The 20563-nt window shown below is 45.4% G+C and overlaps 9 protein-coding genes across 9 annotated transcripts; 4 read left to right on the forward strand and 5 right to left on the reverse strand.

The window, feature by feature from the left end:
- Positions 1-447: 447 nt before the first annotated feature.
- Positions 448-2014, reverse strand: V1513DRAFT_404373 (uncharacterized protein). Its single transcript, XM_066895580.1, has 3 exons — positions 1849-2014; positions 875-1798; positions 448-815 (listed from the first exon to the last, which is right to left on the reverse strand). Exons 1-3 carry the CDS (start codon positions 1892-1894, stop codon positions 658-660), a joined length of 1128 nt encoding a protein of 375 aa, XP_066751615.1. The 5' UTR covers positions 1895-2014; the 3' UTR covers positions 448-657.
- A 108-nt stretch (positions 2015-2122) lies between these two features.
- On the forward strand, positions 2123-5272 carry V1513DRAFT_451050 (uncharacterized protein). The gene is made up of 3 exons (XM_066898906.1): positions 2123-2237; positions 2374-2853; positions 2906-5272. Exons 2-3 carry the CDS (start codon positions 2403-2405, stop codon positions 5185-5187), a joined length of 2733 nt encoding a protein of 910 aa, XP_066751616.1. The 5' UTR covers positions 2123-2237; positions 2374-2402; the 3' UTR covers positions 5188-5272.
- V1513DRAFT_451054 (uncharacterized protein) lies at positions 5174-8570 on the reverse strand. Its single transcript, XM_066898907.1, has 3 exons — positions 8442-8570; positions 7440-8389; positions 5174-7386 (listed from the first exon to the last, which is right to left on the reverse strand). Exons 2-3 carry the CDS (start codon positions 8378-8380, stop codon positions 5370-5372), a joined length of 2958 nt encoding a protein of 985 aa, XP_066751617.1. The 5' UTR covers positions 8381-8389; positions 8442-8570; the 3' UTR covers positions 5174-5369.
- Positions 8571-8882: 312 nt separating this feature from the next.
- On the reverse strand, positions 8883-9761 carry V1513DRAFT_451057 (uncharacterized protein). Its single transcript, XM_066898908.1, has 5 exons — positions 9591-9761; positions 9445-9516; positions 9315-9389; positions 9221-9253; positions 8883-9166 (listed from the first exon to the last, which is right to left on the reverse strand). The coding sequence occupies exons 1-5, from the start codon at positions 9621-9623 to the stop codon at positions 9146-9148; spliced, it is 234 nt and encodes a 77-aa protein (XP_066751618.1). The 5' UTR covers positions 9624-9761; the 3' UTR covers positions 8883-9145.
- A 36-nt stretch (positions 9762-9797) lies between these two features.
- V1513DRAFT_451058 (uncharacterized protein) lies at positions 9798-11218 on the forward strand. The gene is made up of 2 exons (XM_066898909.1): positions 9798-10532; positions 10588-11218. The coding sequence occupies exons 1-2, from the start codon at positions 10004-10006 to the stop codon at positions 11139-11141; spliced, it is 1083 nt and encodes a 360-aa protein (XP_066751619.1). The 5' UTR covers positions 9798-10003; the 3' UTR covers positions 11142-11218.
- On the reverse strand, positions 11131-12844 carry V1513DRAFT_451061 (nineteen complex-related protein 2-domain-containing protein). Its single transcript, XM_066898910.1, has 2 exons — positions 12325-12844; positions 11131-12263 (listed from the first exon to the last, which is right to left on the reverse strand). The coding sequence occupies exons 1-2, from the start codon at positions 12589-12591 to the stop codon at positions 11241-11243; spliced, it is 1290 nt and encodes a 429-aa protein (XP_066751620.1). The 5' UTR covers positions 12592-12844; the 3' UTR covers positions 11131-11240.
- Positions 12845-12885: 41 nt separating this feature from the next.
- On the forward strand, positions 12886-16735 carry V1513DRAFT_451063 (uncharacterized protein). Its single transcript, XM_066898911.1, has 7 exons — positions 12886-13969; positions 14019-14137; positions 14190-14240; positions 14299-14337; positions 14392-14493; positions 14550-16120; positions 16177-16735. Exons 1-7 carry the CDS (start codon positions 13129-13131, stop codon positions 16454-16456), a joined length of 3003 nt encoding a protein of 1000 aa, XP_066751621.1. The 5' UTR covers positions 12886-13128; the 3' UTR covers positions 16457-16735.
- V1513DRAFT_451066 (protein-tyrosine phosphatase-like protein) lies at positions 16618-18351 on the reverse strand. Its single transcript, XM_066898912.1, has 4 exons — positions 17956-18351; positions 17749-17885; positions 17559-17687; positions 16618-17501 (listed from the first exon to the last, which is right to left on the reverse strand). The coding sequence occupies exons 1-4, from the start codon at positions 17999-18001 to the stop codon at positions 16779-16781; spliced, it is 1035 nt and encodes a 344-aa protein (XP_066751622.1). The 5' UTR covers positions 18002-18351; the 3' UTR covers positions 16618-16778.
- Positions 18352-19540: 1189 nt separating this feature from the next.
- Positions 19541-20323, forward strand: V1513DRAFT_383872 (uncharacterized protein; the record flags this gene model as incomplete). The annotated part of the gene is made up of 2 exons (XM_066895153.1): positions 19541-20113; positions 20165-20323. 2 exons carry the CDS (start codon positions 19541-19543, stop codon positions 20321-20323), a joined length of 732 nt encoding a protein of 243 aa, XP_066751623.1.
- Positions 20324-20563: the final 240 nt, after the last annotated feature.

Raw genomic sequence — 20563 nt, forward strand, 5'->3', positions numbered from 1 at the left:
AGGCTGCACTCACGTGACTCAGGCGCCTGTGCGCACTCACTGTCACCTGTGTCAGTTCTCCACAATGCTACTTGTCCCACTGGATTAAAAGGCGACGAGACCGGTGGAGCAAACAAAAAAATGCCACTCGCCAGGGTGCCCATTTTATCGGTGTCTGCAGATGTTGCAATCTGATTCGCTACCTATTTTTGCCTTTCTTTGTTATTTCCATGAGAAGTGTAGCAATGAATGCAGATTGGGCTAGGGCATTTAGCGGCGTAAAACCCTGGTTTACTTAAACGGTGACAACAATGGCTTGTTGATCATGCCCAATTTCACCATTGAATCATACATACGATAAGACCATGTCCGTAGAGGTGCGTTGAGGTCCTTGCATACGGCGCTTGTTGACGGTCGCTCTAATATATATATAAGGAAGTACTGTATGCTATAGCAAAATTACTAATGTAGACACCATATCCATCGGCAAATTTACGGTTCTGCGTTCCAGTTTGACATCACATATAAAACCTGTATGCCAGTATATCAATTACAGTCCCAGTAACTATTTACAACTCTAAAGTTTCCGATTATGCAAAAGTAGCCCGATACGCTTTGAACACCGAAAAATCATAACCCTTTCCTGTAAATTTTCAGTTGTACCATCCATCTTCATCATCAAGTCATATACAATACTTCAGTCTCACTAACGTTATCCGGCTTTTTCGGAACCGTAGCACCGGTTGTCGCAGTTGCTGCCTTTGGATGCTGTTGCTCACCATCATTCCGATAAGATAAGGCTGTAAGGATGAGCGCCGCGACGACCCCAATTGTGACTACAGACATAGCTATTAGTTCCGCATTTCTCTACTTACCGCCAGCCCTAAATACTCACATAATCCGCGCCTTGTAGTTTGCCAGCGTAAAGCTTCAACCTCGGATCTCAAATCAGACGAAATTGCAATTGTAATACGATTATTTAACTCCTGAATCTGCAGTTCTGTAGCTCTAGAATCGATCTTTGTCGCATTCTTGCGCTCGTTGAGGTCCATACTAATTTCATTTTTCATATAATCAATCTCTTCCTCAAAAAGTCTCTTCAATACCAAAAATTCCCGCTGTAAGGCTGCTGTCTCTGTCTGGGCCAACAGCGCCTGGCTTTTCCTATTATTTTGAATCTCCGTACGCAGCTCTGAGCAAGCAGCGTCGAATAAGTAGGCTTCGTTTTCCATCTCCGCGGAGGAAAGGTATGTTTCCTTGGCACGAAGCAGTTCATTGGTTAGTAACCCACGCATACACTTCATCAAAGCTTTAGCCTGATCGTCCGTGAAACCTGCTCTACGCAACTGGCTAAAAATATGATAAGTGTCGAAATAGTGCGGATATCTCATGCCAGGCGGATGTGCTACTGTTAAGCTCGTCGTGAAGCTACTTCCCCCACCGTCATCATCATCACCTCCTCCCGCTGATGTAGCCCGATCGTGATCATCATCATCGTCATGCACTCGCTCACCATCGCTTCGATCATCTCTCTGAAGTTTGCCATTTGCTACTTCCGCCCATAGCGCATCTTCCCTTTGCATCTTGAGTCCTCTCAACTGAGGCGACAGTGGCGCATCAATAACGTCGGAACGACTCCCACTGGCGCTTCCACTACTGTTGCTGCCATGCTCTGAGTTTGATTGTAGCGGAGCTCCACTTAGACCACTCATGGGAGGGAGTAGTAGAGGCATTTGGCTTCGCTGTCGGACACCAGTGTGCAAATTATACGCGGAACCGTAAGGCCCCTTCAGTGAAGTTCCATTGGGCCTTTGTACAGCTTCAGGGCAGGTTAGAATACTTCTAAATTATCTACAAATTGCAACTGACCCGTAGTAGCTCTTAACGACCATCCACTCTGGTACCTTCGAATCATGATCTCAAAATTTCAAATTCCTAGTGCACAAGCATGTAATCAGACCCGTTTAACTTGATTGTGTTGGTGGAAACACGACGTAATATTTTGACTGTGCTAGCACCAGTTGAAACATCTTGATCCGGGGAAGTTAGTCGTAAGTCAAAGTCAGTTTGCGTGACCTCCACAACAGCAATGTTGGCGCTGACAGAACCAAGGGTTTCTAGCGAGCGACACAGGAGGCTGCATCCACCATCAAATCTGCAACTATCTAAAGCTACTGATTAAATTCGCCGAGGTGTCCTTCTGGGCCTATAAGCATTTTTGGCTGTGTTCAATTGGCGTCAATGGATGTGAATTAATGGTAAGTGCTACAATTGGTGTTCTATCGCAAGAGAAGTCTGGAACTCTGGATAGGCCGTCTCTTATCAAACTCGTGGTTCATTTATTCACGAAAGACGCAGCTTAATCATATGCTCATTCGCTAATTGGCATTTTAGGTAAAGCCAACTTTGTATTTGGGGCAACCATGTCTACACCAGCAATGAACCATCCAACGCTCAATTCGTCACCATCGGCAAGTTCGATATCATCGCTGAAGTCGATAATCAAGACCCCAACTGGCACGGTATTGAGGCGAAGCAGCGGATCTTCAACATCTATAGTACCGGCCGTAACGGTTGACCTTGCAGCGTTAACGTCATGGACTTCGGTGTTTGAGAACTACCCACCGCCCCAAGTACGAGTGGTAGCGTTTCAAGTGAGAAATGAAGCCCAGGCAAAGCGAGAGCAACTGCGGTCATTGGTTGGCGAGAGCTACCGCGAATTGTTAAGCACAGCTGATACTATCATTGGCATGAACGACACCGTGCAGGAGATGGAGGAACGCTTTCGTACTTTGTCAACAGGATGCAGTTCTAAAACGGTACGCAGTAGAGCAGAGAAGAGAGACGTTTTAGGCAAAGCTTTTAGTGACCGAGGTATGATACTCGGCTGTTTATCGCGATCTAGACTTCTTCTAATTGACAGTAGATATGACCGCTAAGATGAGCGTCGCGATTGTCAAAATAATGAATGATCTTTGTTTTACAATTGAAACGTTATTACGCACCCCTGAGTTAATATTGACGGTTTCCAAGCTCTTACTTGTCGTAAAGGAGCTAGCAGCATCAGCAAATCTAGCCTCAGAATCGCAAATTGGTTTCATCGTGGCCAGACTAAGTTCTCTGGAATCGCGATATTTTCGTTGTGTTGCGGCTATTCTTCGGAGTAATGGGACTTCGAATATTCTTGACGCACTGGTGTCTTATAGTCTTGTCACGGCTTCATCCCCTTCCGCAACGTTATCTTACTTCCTTGAGACCAGGACAAATCAGCTCGAGAGCCTTTTTGCACAAACGACGCCTGACACCCTCCTTACAGCATTGGGCGTCTTGGACTTTACCATTACCACTACAAATACATTATTCCCGAATCAGTTTTCTAGAGCACTTACAAGAGCGATTATTTTTCCTGCCCTTAACGACGAAGAATTCCGAAAGCTTCCTCATATAGATTTTTCGTTTCTGAGCATTTGGTGCCCGAAAGCCATTCTCGAATTCATTCCGTCCCAAGCACGAGATCCAGCAGATTCGCCGATCGACGTGTTCGGGCGTCTCAGTGCGTTTCAAGCTTCATCTATATCCTCTTTTGAGACAGGGATGCGCGATGTCATTACGATGATCTCCAGTGACACGTCGACAGGCACAAGCCAGAAACAAATCGAAGATCTACTTTGTCTTCGTCGGGCAATCTTTGAAACACTAATAGAACGTCCAGCTGCGCGTCCTCTTCTGCTATCCAAGGACGTTACATGGGAAGCCGAATGGTTTCCGACACTTAAATCTTTATGCAGTACGTACCTCAATGCTACAATCGCTATTGCAGATGCGTTGTCCGAGGTTGTTATTAATACGGATGCCGCCACGACAAAATTGGAATCCAATCCAGTTAGTCTGTGGGATGATGCATGGATGACTTACGACATATCCCGCGGTGCCTTAGATTTTCGCAGTGCTGTGACCGCTCTCATTGACGGCAATGCCAGTGTGGGTGGCGATATTTTGGTGAGCTTGCAGTCGTGGTGGGATGGTATAAATGCAGTGAGAAGGCTTGTTGGACGAGTGAAGGGGGTGTATGAATATGACTCGTTTGCTGGAGAGCAAGAACCATGGATCAGAGACAGAAGAGAAGCCGCTGAGAGAGAGGGACAACAGCTAGAAATGTTTTTTGAAGATGAAGTCGTCCCCGGCGGCATAAGTCTGCTGGTTGATAGAATTAGAAGTCTATTGCTGGCGTATTCTGCAGATAAATACAAGATTGGAATATTGGTGAGAGTAGCTAGGAGAGTCCTCGAGCTTCCACTTACGCAAAAGGGCGTGAGGGATTTAATTGGCGGCATAGTTGAAGATTCCTATGCAACTTTTGCAGAAGTTGTCTTCCCTGTTACGATCGGATTAGGTGAAGTAAAGACTTACTTCAGCGGGAACGTTGAGACAGGGCTATGGGAGGAAGAATCGACCGGAGGAAAATATCCATTCGATGCATCACCTTGGATTGCTGAAGGTATTTATGATAATTATGTGAGACCGATCGTGGGAAGCGCATCTGAGGATATTGTCCTCGGTTTTCCATTTGGCGTGTCAGTCTGTCGCCGGGTCGTGGGACAAAAGTGGATATCTGGCATATCGGACGGTATTGCTAGATATTTGCAACAGCTAGAGGCAGTTGCGTCTGACTCCGAGGGACTGAAGGATGCTGAGACGCGGATTGAGGGATCTCACCAAAACAAAGAGCCGGAAGATGTAGGAAAGACTGTATCTTTCCACGGGCCAGACAATAAAAACCGTGAACAGAGTATTATCGAGGAGAATGGGACCACACAATCGGAAACCAACGAGCGAACGACAGGTACAACTGAGTCGAAGAGCGACGTGGCAGATGAATTGGAGGGCGACACTACAACTGACACTATTCAGAGACGCGATCGCTTTGAGTCGTCTACCGATTATAACAAAGCGACAGACTCCTCTGGTGGGTTGCTGTTGGGACTGGCCTCGTCTTCCGTTGCTGCTCCACAGCCAACACGGGCACATTGGGTACAGCTTCTCTTTGATATTATCTATCTTGGCAAAGTTTTCTCTATCGATGTGTCCGCGTTACGTGACCTTGTTCTTAATTCGATAGCGGAAGATGACGACAAGCTATTGGAAACAATCACAAAACGGGTGGAGTCGTGTTGGAAACGGACATATCTTTTGTATGCAATCATGTAAATTAGTTCTTTCATATCTATCCATAGAATTCTATATGCTAAGCTATATGCTATGTACAATACATAATATATCATCAGTCATCAAATCATAGTCACCTACTTTGACCAACATTTATGCCTTCCATACATACATGGAATGTTTTAAGTACTTATACAAATAGTGGGCTAAAAATGTTCGTCGATCTAGCCGAAAACATCATACACGCCTTCAATAGCCTTCCCTGCAAAAAAAGTACTAGTAACGATTGCCAGGTCGATTGCAATTACGCTTGCTCCAGCTAGCATAAATCTCGGCGCGAAAATTTTCCATACCATAAGATGTCGTCTCAGAATTAGAGTCATAATACAGCTAGTTAGTGTAAGTCCCCCAGCATAGATCATCGCGCCTGTGCCAGCACGGACTACCCTTCCCATGATGGCCTCTGATGCGCGGAAATCGCGAGGCGAAGGAGACAACTTGTAGAATACCGTCAATGGAACTGCCAGCCCAGCCAGGATGAATGGACCCAGCGTGTTGAATATAAGCGCGATATGCGTGAGTGGTGGTCTGATAGATTCTGTGAACAAGAACGCGACATCCCATTGGATCGATGCAAGTGTGGCTTGATGACCGGTCGCAAAATAATACTGCGTACCCATAAGGGCAATGACTGTTGGAGTAACAATAGGAGAGATTGTAAAGAGGTCAAGTACATCACCGAGCTCTAGAAGGGTGAGAATCTGGTAGACCATGCCCGCCATCGCAATGCCACCAACAGGCTTCATACACAGCGACACTGCCGCAAAAATTGAAACGAACAGGAGCAAATATAGACTACCATATGTATTTCCAAATCCGATAATCTCGACTGATACTGGCGAAGTTTTTGATGCTGTATGCACGTCACCATTCTGCACTGCTTGTTTGATCTTCTGTTGATTGTTGGTCAGTTCCACTCGTAAGCATAGTGGGAAGCCACGGAACCATGCGAGCGGAGCTCCAACGACTGTAACACCAAGTAATATGCGTGAAACAACGTATTTGTACGTATTGAGCTGTTCCGCATGAGCATGTGAGTTCGGATCGGCCTCGACATAATCCAGGGTCCAATATAAACCAACGAGCAGAAGGACAATCCGTAGACCTGTACCAACCCACAATGGCGCAGACCCCTCATATGATGCCGACGTGCGAAGGAAAGATCTGATTATGGCAGGTAGGGTGACAGCAGTTCCAAAGAGGATAATTAACGCAGTAAGCGATGAAACCGACGATGCGGTAGATGCATAGAAATTACTGGTACAGAACGGTAGCTGCTCTTCTCGGCAGACACGTGGATACTCGGCCACTCGGGATTGAATAATAAAGACTAGGGAGTGGAACACAGCCGCAGCACGAAGCTTAGCGTCTGGCAGTCGGAACGACGCAACAAGTAATGTAAAGCCGAAGGATACCAGCAGGAATGATAACGACCTTGCTTCCCAGACAACATATGAATTCGATGCAAACAAGATACCGTGTAGTATGATTGACAAAAGTGCCAATACAGTCCATTTGGACACTGGGGATTTCACACTGGGAAGTCTATGCATCCCTTTGACAAAACCAAGAATAGATCCCATAGCCAAGCCAAAGACTATGGCTATTACAAGCCTTGATTGGAGGTATCCCAGTCCTGCACCTACAGCCAGACCCGTCAGGCCTCCGAGACCAATCTTCGGAGCAAGTAGATTCACGTAATCGGACGGACATTCGACTGAGCCATCAAACGTCGCGTAGAATACAATCAGAGTACCGAATGAAGCCACGAAAATGACAATGCCTGCAATCATGCTTGGCACATCAAATCTTGCCCACATTTCGCGGCAAGTTTTCAGGTTCTGCTTCTGATATGCGAGATACAGCTCGCTAATACGTTCATAATCTTTTGACGTATTCCATGCTTCTGAGGCTGCGCTGTAAATCTTTGCTACCTCAGCCGTTCCTTCAAATGAAGGATGTTGAGATCTATAGCCATGAATCTGCTCAGCAACAATACGGCAGGCAGATGCAAGCTTTTGGAAGTTACGGTCGGGACCGAGCATAGCTGACGCAATTGGCGATCCAAGATTGTTAAATGGAACAGGAATATCCAGCAGAAATGACAGAGTCGGAACGAGATCAATTTGGTTGATCGCCTCTGCTTGATCAACTGGTGCTAAGAAGGGCCTACTCGAGTATCTGCGAATGACAGATTAATGATGTCGTCTAACATATACGCTGAAAATACTCACAAAAATAATCCTGCTTCCACTTCGCCTTTCGAATCACCACCGTGATCGCCCTTTTCGTCCATTCCATGGTCTCCCAAAACAACAAGGAGCGTTTCGTCGTCGTCTTTAATTGCGTTTACCACATTCTTCACTACTGCGTCCATTTCAAGCAATTTTTCTTTCATTTGCGGCGTGTCTGGGCCGAACCTATGTCCAGCATGATCCACACCCAAGTAATGGGCAATCAAGACATCCCAGTCATCCCTCCGCTCTAATATGGGCCATATGTGGGATGTAACGCCAGCATCGACAGTATGTAGATCCCAAACGTTAAAGGATTCATACGGAAACGTCAAGTTATTGTCCTCATATGTACTGTGCGATAATGATGGAAACAGAGAAAGCCAAGTGTCATCACCTGCAAATGCTGTCCTACCATCCCCTCGAGATGACAGTACTTGCCCAATCCACGAGTCTTCAGTAACTTCCGCGCCGTTAAAATTTGATCCGGCATCAATGAACGTCGGCAATGAGCCTGTTGTCAATGCTTTGAGCCTTTGCAAGGTGGTCGTTGGAGGATCTGCAATAAACTTGAACACTGCTGCATGCTCGGGCTGCGAGACGCTGAGCATCAACGGTGTGGTCAAGGCATTTAAGTAATATGCCTCGTTGCCGTCACCAGAACTACCAATGAAGTCATGACGGAGAGCATCAATAAGAATTACCACTGTTCGTTTAAATGCACGAGGGAGGACGACATCCGGACTTGAGTAGGAGGCGGATTTCACAGCAATGTCGGGTAGAACTGGTCTCGACAGCAAAAAGCCTAGCGCAAACAAGACAAGCGCGAGTAGGTGCAGCGCCAAGAACCACACTGGCACGAGCAAAGATATTCTCGTCGCGTGCTTCAGTTGAGATTTGTGCGCCCGGGGAACTGAGGAGGCGGGAATGGTTCGGGGCATTGTGCAATTCTGGGAGTCAACTCATCGTCAGTATAAAGCTACTTTATTTTTTGTTGCTTACCTTTGCTTTATAAATCGCACATTCGTGAAGCCATTCAGTACAGCAGATATTTGCTCGTTCCTGTCACTAGAGGCCAAGTGCTATATTACCGGCGTGTGAGAGACCTGTGTTGGCTGGGTATCATCAATTTGAAGAATGATCAATTACGAACTTTCTCCATTTCGGCCCCGAGCGGCGAAGCTCGCACTAGCATTATCCTAACCCTATGCATCGCTTTGTCCATATTTAGCTCAAATTTTTTTGTTAATAATCTCTCAACGTTCAGTTGGTCATACGAACTGTCACATCTTTCTAGCCTTCTGTCGCAGTCCGTAGTGGATTATGCAACAGACAGACAGAAAGAGTAACGAGTCTATCGGCACTCCAGTGAGGATTATCTTGTCGTGCCAACCACTTTGTGTTATACGGGTTCCATCCCATACACCGCAATCCAAACTAATTGTATCGCATTATAAGTCGCATTTGTTACGGACCGAGAGGCACAACCCAGTTTTCAGCCAAGTATGATCGTTCAACCAGACGCAGTAACCCCTCGCAATCAAAGCATGCTTTTTACCGTATGAAACAAGATACCAGCTATTTACCTAAGCTAACCGTACAATACAATACATGCTGCTACGCTATAACATATACAGATACACCATAATCATGAGCAATAAGTAACCTGGAATGTAATTTCCAAACCAATATAATACTGAGTGACACTATGACACTCTCTCTAATGCCTATGAAATATTATTAGTAACACATCTCCCAGTAATATCCACTAGGCCACTTACTTCTATCATGACGACTGAGTTACCTCTTATGACCTATTAACATTATTAGTTGCTGAACATATAAGACTAAATGAACAGAAATCTAGTCATTTACAGTTGTTCCGATCCTGATCCTCTCACCACCGGTCTTTTCTTCTACTGCGTCATCTAGCACCAAGTTCAAGAAAACCTATGCCATGTGGTCAGCAAGTAGTCGTGAACATGCTGATAGTTGCATCACTTACATCGTAACCCCGTAACACACCAAGCACTTTACGCGATCCATTAAGCTGGACAAACAACCGCCTGTCCATGTACTATATAATACACCATTAAAACTCAGGAACCCCAAGAGAAAAAACTGCAGATCTAAATGTCGCCATATCTATACCTTCTTCAATTCCGGTGTCGATGGTTTTGACATGGTGCACGATTAATCTCTCAAGTATGGAGGAGGACGCTGATGTATGAGAACAGTTGTCAATCAGATTGATTGCTATCAGTTGCTGAATTCACTGACTATGAACGCCTAATCGTGCTGGAATTATGTGAAATATACCATAGTATGCACTAATATTTAGAAAAGTGTCATAGGCGGTGATATCCGGGTAAGTTGTTAACGGGTGTTGCGCTTGGAATGCGGGATGACGGAACGACTCCCAGACAACTGAAGCGTTGGATCAATTGCCGGGCTTCAATCGTCAGTTAATCCTTTTTTTAGAGGAGGACAGCATATAACTGCACATTTCGTCGCCATTGCCAGATTAAGTGGCCCCAGGTCTACTCTAATTAGTGTTTACATAAATGGCTACATTTCGGACTATACAGATGCTGCCGGCGGAATTCTTTATAATGGATCGCAGAAGCATTACATTGTGCCGGCGGAGCTTCAGTTGGAGATCACATGGACAACTAGATATGAGGTATACCGGTGACCCATTACGATATACATCTTCGAAACGTTTGTACAAAAACGCGGACAAGTTGCTTATAAGAAGCGCTTTTCAATACGATATAATGAGGCGGTATGCAAGCACACCTAGATCATTAAGATCATATCCACCAATATTTCGTGAGCCTCAACGGCAATCGTCCATGCATCAATTCACGGAAGAAGAATTCAGACATGCAATTCTCCAGTCAAGTACAATGAAGCGGGAACATGGAGCTAAATTGCGAAGGCGAATATTTCTGGGATCGTTGTCCACGGCGATATTTCTGTATGGACTGTACAAGTTGTATGTGCAAGACGAATCCTTTTTTATTCCTTATTGGGTTAAGCCGTACGTCTTGGAAGATATCCTGACACGTGGACAACTAGATAGCCTAAAGCGTATGTTTTTCGACATTTTTTTGGGCCAATCATGTATACTGACTTGGCGTGTAAGAAATGACAGGTGATGCACTTTTAGAGGCTTTGGCGTATCAGGAGCTGGTAGCCGCAAATCTTGGACTACCTATAATTATCGAATCGTTAGATGCGGTTAAATTTGCGTTCCCGCTTGACCGACCAGCAGAGCATGTTTTGAAAGGTATTGAGGTGTACCGCAAAACAGATCAACAAAAAATTCCTAGTATCCGACGAAGCGTCCGTATATTTTCAATAAGAGAGATACGATCCAAATTTATTACTCCATTAGCAGACGCTATAGGTATGACAACGGATGAAGCAGAAGAACCTGTCCATGAGATCATGGAAAATATTGAACTTAAAAGTAACATTTGGGTGGAGGTGACTGGTACGGCCGTGATTAGCGGAGCGAAAGCGCGACGGGAATTAAATGAGAACAAGGCCAACGTAAAATTAACTTCTGTAGCCCGCAGATGCGTTGTTCAGTTTAAGGGCTACTTGGACCTTGAGAGAATGAACACAGTGAGGGTCCAAAGTGGCGATCTCGTTTTTTACGAGAACGGCGAGGAGGTGAGAAGGATATCTTGGTAAACACCAATTTTTTGCGCATCTCATTTACATTGTATCTATTGTACATATACTATACATAAATACATTAGTCAATCCCATCCGGATGCAGCAAAAAACCTGTTAAAATGGTGCCGCGCTTAATGCTTCTTTAACCTCCCCCTCTCGCACTTCGATCTCTTCTTTTTGCGTATTAAATTCCTCCAGTAGTTTAAGGTGTGAATCACGTTGTTCACGCATACTGTCTAAAATAACAGTAAGCCTCTTAGTTACGGACTCTAAATCGGGAAGCTCTTGAAGAACCATAAATGATGGCTCTTGTGTACCATTCTGTTTTGCTATTCCATTTGTGCCGATTTCTGCGTGGTTAATTGCGAACGCCTTTGATCCAAAAGCACCCTTCTGAATTTGGGCTTGCTCCCATCCACTGTCGGATCCGCTGTCATCACCATCAAGGTAAAGATTTTCATTACCAACTTGCTCCTCATCTTCGCGCTCGTTGATCAGCTCTTCCATGTCCCTTCTCCGTTGTATCTTTTGTTCAGCTTCTTGTGCCGCGGATAAAGGTATTCGGCCATCGCTTCCTTCCGCAAGCATCTCGTACTCATTTTCAAGAACGTCGTCTTCTCTCTGCAGTCGACTAATGCGCTCATTTTGTTGTTCGTCATACATCTCCACTCCCTCCATATTCGACTCAATTTCCTTATTACTGGCTTCGTCATCAAGTGATATAAAATCACCTTTTCTAGGAGCTTCAGCCTTTCTATGGCGCCGCTCAATGAGATGATTTATTAGAGCTTCATCCGGCATGCCACCTACAGACTCACCTGCTGCAGTGTCCACGCCGTATAGACTATCATCGAGCATCTCCATGTCTTCCTGCTCACCAGCATTCTTACTTCCATTTGTGTACGCAGCTGGCGTAGTCGGTGTCGAATCACGCAATTCGCCGAGGTATGATTTGGAGTATGTGGTGGTGCTGGCAGTCGCCGCAGAAGAAAAACCAGGCAAATTCGGTGCAAGTTTGGTTCGTAGCTTGGAGTTTAAAAGCGAAGAACTCAGTCCTTTGGTCTTATTTTTCCGTTTTTTCTTCAGGGAAGCAGCTGTCACAACATGATAATCTTCCTGTTCGTCGCTGTCATCGTCCTTTATGCATGAAACGTTAGTTTCTCCACAAATATACTTGCGCTTCCTTCAACTGACATACCTGGAAGCTCTTAGTAACATTCTTCTTTAATTTTTCGCCAGATGTTAGCGAATTGTGGTTATCTGTAATTTCGGCGGCGTCCTCCGAATCGCCGATTGGACGTTCAGGCTCAGTCTTCTCGCCACTAATCGGTCCGCTACCTTTCGCAGTCGACTCTTGAATTAAAGACCCATTCCAACCGTCTTCATCATCAAAAGTAAGCTTTGGTCTACTTCTCCTATTGGACGCTGCTTTTTTGAAGCGGTAGGGGGGCCCAGACGATGCCATGGGGAAGGACAATTGCAAGGATCTAATAAGACCACATGCGCCTGCGACTTTTGTCGTTGCCTCTCAGTTCTCTAACAGGATAACCACGTTTATATGGAATTCATCCTGATAATAAAGTCGTCCCCTTGAAAATCATGCGCTAGAACCGCAATAGAAACGAGCTAAGGATTTTATATGATGGGGCCAGTTCCCTACAGCTCAGAGTCCAGTAGGACCAGTCGGAAGGTTTGTGGTTTAGGGTTTGGGGTCGATGAGATCCGCAGTTATTTTCTCGATGGCACATCTCGGCTTTAGCTCCATCGGCAGCTGCCAGTAGTAGTACTAGAGTTCGTGAGCCGAAATCCACTCAGAAGTCATCCATCCAGCCCAGAGTATTAGCGATCCATCATTTGCAGCAATTGGGCAATAGTATACGTACATAGTTTGACTTCTCAGATGCGTTGTTGCATGTGCAAGTTGGGTTTATAGAATCGGTCTGGTAGCGACAGAGTCCCCTTGACCGTGAACGGTGTCCGGAGAGCAATATCTCCCAACACCATGGCAACAGCAACACCGGCACCACCACTCACGTCGGCGACAATCAAGTTATGGACGACAGGGGATCCCACACGTCTACTGCATCTTGCGCGTCAAATTGAAGCACATCATGGATGGAAAGCGCATTTAAATCCACAGGAGCATGCGGTCTTTGCCGAAGCCATTGCTGAAGGCAGCGATACTTGGAGGAGCCTGATATCGGCAACAGAGGCAGCGAAAGTCAACACAGAGAAGAAAGCATTGGAAGACGATATGGACCCTGTGGACGATCTGCCGAATAACCAAGCACCGACTCCGAATGGTGTTGTTGGCGATCTGTCACTGCACACTCCTCGGCCATCACCAACCCCGCACAGTGCCGATGTCGCCTCGCATTTGAACAACGGTACAGAACAACCCGGTTCCTCAGATGACAACAGTGAAACCAAAGAGACGCCAGTGGAAATTGATTTCGTGGCCCTGGCGCTAAAAGTCCGGCATATGCTGTACGCAAAATCAGTTGACTACATATTCGCGACGCCTAGCAACCCAAGTTCGGGACCATTCGAAGTTGATTTCACATTCCTGGACGAAGAAGACGCAAATAATGAATCAATTCATGATGAGAACGACGTATATGAGAAAAACAAGCTACATTTGGCTCGGAAAGTCGATGAGGACGATTACGATGATGAAGATGATGATGAAATGGAGGATGGCGAGCCTCAGCCTGCGAAACCAATTCTAGCTGTGCGTGAGGCTAGTCCACAGTCTAAAAGCGCAACTCCGTCGGAGGGATCCTCCGGGAAACGAGGCAATGAAGGGACCAAATCTGCTGTTGGCGGGATCATAACTCCAGCAGGTTTGTAATTCACGGTCTTGATATTGCGATTTTTCCTAACGTGTTATAGACACACCTACAGCTGGCGAAGTCAAACAACCGGATGAAGCGATACAACAGGAAATGTACAGCATATATCAGACGCTTGATGCCGATGGCGACATATACATGAAGCATGATCATGTTAATGTGAGCGTTATACGACGACAATACGCTTGCCGCTAGTGCTAACTGCTTTCAGGACCATGAATCTCATGAACACGAAGTTAACATTAATAACTTTGGAAAATTGGTACGACTGTGCTTAAGAGGCGAAATTGGGCAATTTTTGTTAATGTTTTCTCGTGCAGGCCCAATTGAATTTCGGCGCAGCTCATCTTAGCTTGAAGGTCAGCTTATAGCGTGAATAGAATTATAACAGATCTGAGATTAATATTTGTTAGCACTTACTTGCCGTTATTGATGAGAAAAGACAACAGCTCACGTTCTCGGATGTCGAACTACGAAATCTGATATCAGATGTTAGAAAAAATCGCTCAAAATGGGTAAGTGAGGGGCGACCCATAGGTCAAACCACGTTTGTTGATGGAATTCTATATAGGCAAGTGAAGACCGTGTTGGGCAAGAAGAGCTCTACGAAGCTGCAGAAAGAGTTGTGCTGGAACTGCGGGCATACACTGAGCACTCCTCCGCTTTCCTTAACAAAGTTAATAAACGCGACGCTCCGAACTACTTCAGTGTTATCAAGAATCCAATGGATTTGAGCACTGTGATGAAGAAGCTCAAGGCACTACAATACCGGAACAAACAGGAATTCGTTGATGATCTAATGCTCATCTGGAATAACTGCCTCACGTTTAACACCGACCCGCAGCATTACTTGCGAAAGCACGCAATGGCCATGAAGAAGAAGACGCTATCTCTAATCCCACTCATACCTGATATTATAATCCGGAGTAAAATCGATGTCGAGGTTGAAGAGGTCAGCATCCCAACTAGAGATATGTCTGTGGACCTTGACATGGAGAGTGAGGACGGCGATAGCACTGGTCCGAACCATAGGGTCTTGTCGAGAGCTATCGGAGGCAAGCATGCATCGAAGGAAGCCCCACCACTGCTGCATCTCGATGATGAGCCTAGAAGTAGAGCCAGTCAAGGTCCAGAGAGAAGGGCCGAATCGGATGATGAGCAGCAGCAGCAGCAACAACAACAAGAACCACACCAACAAGAACATCAACATCAACATCAACATCAACATCAGCATCAACATCAACATCAACATCAACATCAACTTGCATTTGAATATGAAGTTATCCCAACCATGCCAGAGGCGTTATGGAGTATCTCCAAAAAATTGCAGATGTTAGAAAATGAGCAATTTGAGACGGCAGTTGATATATCTTCTGAAGAGTCGCCATTTCTACCACCCAAATCAGGTTTGACTTTAAAGATGGATGCTAACCTGACGGAGTTACAACATATCAGGAAGGTTTGTTCGAAGATCGGCGTTATCAAGAGGATGCAGCAACAGCCTCATCTCTATAGCACCCAATTGAAGGCTTACAATCCAGAGAAGCTCAAGGAACAGGACGTTGACATGGATTCACGATTGCCGGGGCAATCCGACGCTCCGAAGGAAGTTATTGAAGCGTGTCTTCAGAAGTCCGTTGCCAAGCTGACAATGCATACGGGTTACGAGGACTGTCAGATGCTCGCTCTTGAAGGTCTTACTGCTGTGGCGGCAGATTTTATGCAGCGACTGGGCCGGACTCTGTGTCTTTACATGGAATCCAAACGGGGTGTTCGTCGATACTCACTGGAGGACATGATTTTGCAGACCTTGTACGAGAATGGCACATATGATCTAGGCGGGCTGGAAGGATATGTTCGTGACGATATCGATCGATTTGGAACGAAATTGAAAGATGTTCGAGAACGCATGAATATGTCTCTTGCTGATTACTTGCGACCTGCTCTGACAGGCGATAATACTGATGCACATTTTGACGATGGCAGTCAAGAGTTCATTTCGGGCGGTTTCTCCGACGACATTGGCGAAGATTTTTTCGGATTCAAGGAGCTTGGATTGGATGAGGAGTTGGGATTGTCGTCACTATCTGTGCCGCTGCATTTGCTCCATAGTCGTCTGCATGCCAGTTCGAATGTTCAAGCGTATGCACTTTTAATATCATATTCTCTTTTGCTCTTTTCTTGCTAACAAGTTGTAGTACTCCTGTTCTTCAAAGCAAACTGGCCTCCGCCCCAGCGTTCGAGTCGTTTACTCGCGACAAGGTTGACAATCAAATCGGCCTTTTACGTCCCTTCTTCATATCCAGGTTCGAGAAATTTGAACGTGATAATGTACTACAGGAGGATGAATTTCTGCCACCGAAACAGCGCAATCAAAGGCCCAAGTTGCCACCCACCGGCAAGATTACAGTCGCGAAGAAACGGAGTTCGGAGAATTCGTTTGCAGGGTCGGACAAAAAGAAGAAAAAAAATTCGTAGAACAGTATATAGTTTTCTATTTATGTGGTGTTGTTTTGGGCGATTGATACAGGCTGCTTTTTGTGTATTTTGGTTTATTTATGTCTATGGAGTTATCCTGTCGGTTTCTTGTAAACGTTTCAAATTTTTGTGCATATGTTTCAGTACGATGACTTGGTCGCTTTTGTATTGTAAAGTATATATATATATATGTTAGGAGTTTCATCATGTATTTTAGTTTCTTATGCCAAATGCAAATCGTACATATACCTGCCTATGGAAGTATGTACATTAACTATATCATTACAATCATCTCCTAAATAACTGCGGCTGTGTCAGCATATCATTCCGGACAGGAACTTAATGCGAGCTTTATAATTTTATAAATAAATATAAACTGGAATACGTTTTGGACCATCGACATTCTCTGCTTCCTTAGATTCCACACGGTTTCGAAAATAGGATCGTCTTTAGTCTGCGGATCAGGAAAGCTACCGTTATAGAGTAAAGGGGCTGAGCGTACGATGTATTCGGCATGCGGCTTATTACCGGCGTTCTCAGCGTTCTCAGCGTCCAGTGTGCCATATGTCAGGCAATTCAGTAAGAAGTCTATTGTTATGAAAGTCCCTGTTCGACCCACCCCGGCAGAGCAATGCACCACTAACGGCGAATCTTCGGAACTGTTGAGCTGATTCGCTAAATTGCACATACTAACCAAGTTCCGTTCATGCGAAGTAATTGGCGTCCCAAAATCTCCCCATGAGTCGAACAGTAAGTGGTATACAGTCTTTGATTTCTTCACTTCCTTCGGATTCTCGGTGGAGCATTCATCCAGCTTGAATTTGCGAACCACACAGTTCGCGTCTTGGTTGTGTCCCTTGGATTGTAGAGTCACGCGACAGGCGAACCCAGCGTCTGCGTAGTGACTGTGATGTTCTGGCCAATACTGTGCGCATTTCTCGCGATGTCCTTCGTGCGTCGGGGTTAACATCACTATAACTGCCGGATCCTTCGTTTCATCGGCGATCATGTGCCAGAAGTGCGGCGTTGTCGATCTTGTGGGACCCTCGTCCAATTAGCAAAACGGGTTCGGAAACTAAATGCAACGATTATTGTGGCGCACCTGTGAAGCGATGTATCTCCTCAGCCTTAATCCCAGAGCTTGTAATGTGATTGGTGATGCGTTTATGTAATCACTTCCATCATCACGGACTTGTAGCCGCACTCGGTTTTTATCCCAAGGCAAAACATCCTATACAGAATTACTCATCATTGCTTTCCAATAGCAGGAGAGCATGAGAAATATTGCATACCCTGTAACGGTTTCTCGTAGACTCGTCCAGGGCGCGTTCTAAGCTCCACTCGGATTGGGATCCTGCAGACATTCCATCTCGTGTCCGCTCATTTTCTACACTGTCGAGATTCAAAAATTTCTCAGACAGGTTTGCATCTAGAGAACAAAACGTCTAGTTAGCTAGCAGAGTCCGAATCGTCGATATCTCTGAAACTACAATACTGACCACTGGCAGCCAAAGCGTTCAGATACTTGAACCTAGGATTCATCATGTCGCAGCTAACTGAGCCTATAGAATGAAGAGAAGCTGTCGGTGACGACCTTGTCGATTCTGGAGCAGGACCGGCATTAAGCAAATCAGTTACTATTCTCCTGAGTTTCGCCAGCTTGGCTAGTTTTGAGAAGTCGAGAGTATGTTGCAAATCCGTAATTGCGGTCCAATGGTCACTCCCACCCACAAAGACAATGGTCCCACTTGTATCTGAGCCTTTCACGGTAGGTATTACGATCAACGAGTTGGCTAGAGATAAGTACCAAGTGGCTTATTGCCATTAAGGGATGAGCGACGGGGGATACGGTGAACACTGACTGGTAGGGGTCGTTGGTTCATGGTTCTGTGTTCAGCTCCCAACTCAAAAGAAACTGAAGGCTGCAACTCTTGATTGAAATTTAAGGTTTATTGCAGCCCAAACCGGTACACAATAAACGCTAAACACTGTGCGCTAATGCCCATTTGACTCTAATATATAAGGTTGCCCTAAGTTGATTCGTGCATGCATTTGGCGGCTAAATCTTAGAAACAAAGTAGTATAAACTATACTTGAGTTTCTTGTTTGCATTAGCTTAAACGTTTAATTGATTCGTGGTACTTGTCGCGTGACTAAACAGCCCAGATAACAAAGGTAAGATAATTTCCTCTATAAACACATGACGGCAACAACTTAACCCCGATTGCATTAAAGGTCCCAATTTTGGAATGTATTTTCCTTGTACAGTTGTACGTATTATTATTTACGTTGGAGTTTGTGACTGCGACATCTGTTAATTTGCAATGGTGAAGATACGTATGCCAGTAGTCTGCAGCAGACCACAACTTTTTGAATTTGGTTTCGACGACAGTAACCGGTCACAACCAAATATTTAAAATTATTAGCCATTTCATGTGATGATACGTCATCATGCTAGCATATTCGTTCCGTCCATATAGAATCATGGAGCATGTCAACTCCTGTTTGATATGACCCAATGCAACTAAGCCAACACCATCCGCTCGTTATACCCCCTAAACATCCATTCCACCTTCAACCCTTTAGAATCGGCTGTTCTCGGTCAAATTTTGTTTCTTCTGCTATAATTGCACTGTAGTCAGGAACGTAGAAATGCAGGCGGCATACATGTGATAGGTTACTGTAGCTAGCCTCAGGAAAAGCAGTTTTACTCTTTGTTGCCCGCAACGAACTGAAGGCTTCAATTCCTCCAAATATATTGTATGATTGCCTCCGCTTAGAGTGAGTCGCGCTACACGGTCTCATAGCTTCCAGCTCATACAGACTCACTATGGCGCTTCGTTGTGTGTGAATGCGAGGCGTGCGAAATTTGCCGGGTGCGCCTCTATGGCAAGCGGGTCTCAGCCAATTTTGCGCAGGTGGGTCGCAGATTTTTACGATACGGCAGGTAGATTGAGTAAATTTCAGTCCCCAAGGAGACAATTCGGTATGAAATCCCCCTTAACCTACGACAACTTCCACTCTCACCTTTCTCACTGAGATTATTGACTCCGTATTCTGACCAGGAGGAGCTGCACAAGCGCAATGGCTGATCAAACAGTGGCACAAGACTCGGCGGAATACACCTTTCGGGAGTTCACTCTGCAACCTATCCCAGTCCCGCCACCAACCTGTTCCGTTCTCGCGTTAGTCTCTGAGATTATAGACTCTCTCCCAGATTCTTGGAAAGTGAGTAAGTCGAGCGCAAACTACTCAACAGTAGTGTATAATAAAGTCATTGGGACAGAGCCATGGTATCTACGGCGGTCAGTGCACGATCATCCATTCGAGTGGTTCAAAAGAGCCTTGTATGAAGACCATTTTGATAATATGGTGAAATATTATGACGTTGTAAAATCTGCTTCTCTTGCGAAGGAAACAGAGGCCTGGAGAGCGTACACCCTCAAGTACTCGTTGCCTTCACCATTCGCAGAACGTGACATTGCAACTTGGCTGCTCACACATATTCCGGCGGACAACGAAAACGAGTTTATCATTGTTGCCTTGCCGGCTGATATTCCACTGCCGGAGGATGCTACTACAAGGGCAGTTTATGCTTTTTTTCATAGAGTAAGGAAGACAGAGGACAATGAAGTCGAGTGGATACTAGGCCAGACAGTAAGCATCAATCTACATGTCCCGCAACTTAGTGACTAATGAGTCGTACAGAGTGATATGGGGGGAAACTTGCCGCGCTTTTTGCAAAATATGTCTATAGCTGGTATCTTGGTCAATGACGTGCAGTCTTTCCTGGGCTGGATGGATGACAATTATGGCAGCCAGGAAGAAGTTGAAGCTGGCGACCATGATTGTAAAATGGCTGAATGAGAGATGAACATGAATGGTTTGCTAGGTAGATAGGAGGAGAGACTTGACACGTGCGACAACGATGAGATCTAACTACAGTCGACCTACGACTACAGTAAAGTTTGTCAGAGTCGAGTCTATGGATGCTTGGCTCATGGACTTTCATGAGCAACAGGAAGGCATCAGAGGTCAGCGATTGGGCATATGTGTGTATGACTTTGGATCAGAATATTAGACGTAATCTCAATACGAGCATGAGAG

This window comes from Lipomyces chichibuensis (genome assembly GCF_038497645.1).
Source record: "Lipomyces chichibuensis strain CBS 12929 unplaced genomic scaffold V1513scaffold_38, whole genome shotgun sequence".
NCBI lineage: Eukaryota > Fungi > Ascomycota > Lipomycetes > Lipomycetales > Lipomycetaceae > Lipomyces > Lipomyces chichibuensis.

Excerpts from the sequence above, each read along its gene's own strand:
- V1513DRAFT_451057 (XM_066898908.1), bottom strand. The coding sequence starts at position 9,623 with ATGTCAAAACCATCGACACCGGAATTGAAGAAG. Across the intron at positions 9,254-9,314 it reads GGATCAGGATCGGAACAACT|GTCATAAGAGGTAACTCAGT; the intron begins GTAAATGACTAG and ends TAATGTTAATAG. Across the intron at positions 9,167-9,220 it reads ACTCAGTCGTCATGATAGAA|GCATTAGAGAGAGTGTCATA; the intron begins GTAAGTGGCCTA and ends AATATTTCATAG.
- V1513DRAFT_451066 (XM_066898912.1), bottom strand. The coding sequence starts at position 18,001 with ATGATGAATCCTAGGTTCAAGTATCTGAACGCTTTGGCTGCCAGTG. Across the intron at positions 17,886-17,955 it reads GAACGCTTTGGCTGCCAGTG|ATGCAAACCTGTCTGAGAAA; the intron begins GTCAGTATTGTA and ends TTTGTTCTCTAG. Across the intron at positions 17,502-17,558 it reads GGAGATACATCGCTTCACAG|GGTCCCACAAGATCGACAAC; the intron begins GTGCGCCACAAT and ends TAATTGGACGAG.
- V1513DRAFT_404373 (XM_066895580.1), bottom strand. The coding sequence starts at position 1,894 with ATGATTCGAAGGTACCAGAGTGGATGGTCGTTAAGAGCTACTACGG. Across the intron at positions 1,799-1,848 it reads GTCGTTAAGAGCTACTACGG|CTGTACAAAGGCCCAATGGA; the intron begins GTCAGTTGCAAT and ends CCTGCCCTGAAG. Across the intron at positions 816-874 it reads AACTACAAGGCGCGGATTAT|TCACAATTGGGGTCGTCGCG; the intron begins GTGAGTATTTAG and ends CTATGTCTGTAG.
- V1513DRAFT_451050 (XM_066898906.1), top strand. The coding sequence starts at position 2,403 with ATGTCTACACCAGCAATGAACCATCCAACGCTCAATTCGTCACCATCG. Across the intron at positions 2,854-2,905 it reads CAAAGCTTTTAGTGACCGAG|ATATGACCGCTAAGATGAGC; the intron begins GTATGATACTCG and ends AATTGACAGTAG.
- V1513DRAFT_451058 (XM_066898909.1), top strand. The coding sequence starts at position 10,004 with ATGGCTACATTTCGGACTATACAGATGCTGCCGGCGGAATTCTTTATA. Across the intron at positions 10,533-10,587 it reads ACAACTAGATAGCCTAAAGC|AAATGACAGGTGATGCACTT; the intron begins GTATGTTTTTCG and ends TTGGCGTGTAAG.
- V1513DRAFT_451063 (XM_066898911.1), top strand. The coding sequence starts at position 13,129 with ATGGCAACAGCAACACCGGCACCACCACTCACGTCGGCGACAATCAAG. Across the intron at positions 14,338-14,391 it reads CAGCTCATCTTAGCTTGAAG|CACTTACTTGCCGTTATTGA; the intron begins GTCAGCTTATAG and ends AATATTTGTTAG. Across the intron at positions 14,494-14,549 it reads GAAAAAATCGCTCAAAATGG|GCAAGTGAAGACCGTGTTGG; the intron begins GTAAGTGAGGGG and ends AATTCTATATAG.
- V1513DRAFT_451061 (XM_066898910.1), bottom strand. The coding sequence starts at position 12,591 with ATGGCATCGTCTGGGCCCCCCTACCGCTTCAAAAAAGCAGCGTCCAAT. Across the intron at positions 12,264-12,324 it reads ATGTTACTAAGAGCTTCCAG|GACGATGACAGCGACGAACA; the intron begins GTATGTCAGTTG and ends TCATGCATAAAG.
- V1513DRAFT_451054 (XM_066898907.1), bottom strand. The coding sequence starts at position 8,380 with ATGCCCCGAACCATTCCCGCCTCCTCAGTTCCCCGGGCGCACAAATCT. Across the intron at positions 7,387-7,439 it reads GTGGAAGCAGGATTATTTTT|ATACTCGAGTAGGCCCTTCT; the intron begins GTGAGTATTTTC and ends TGTCATTCGCAG.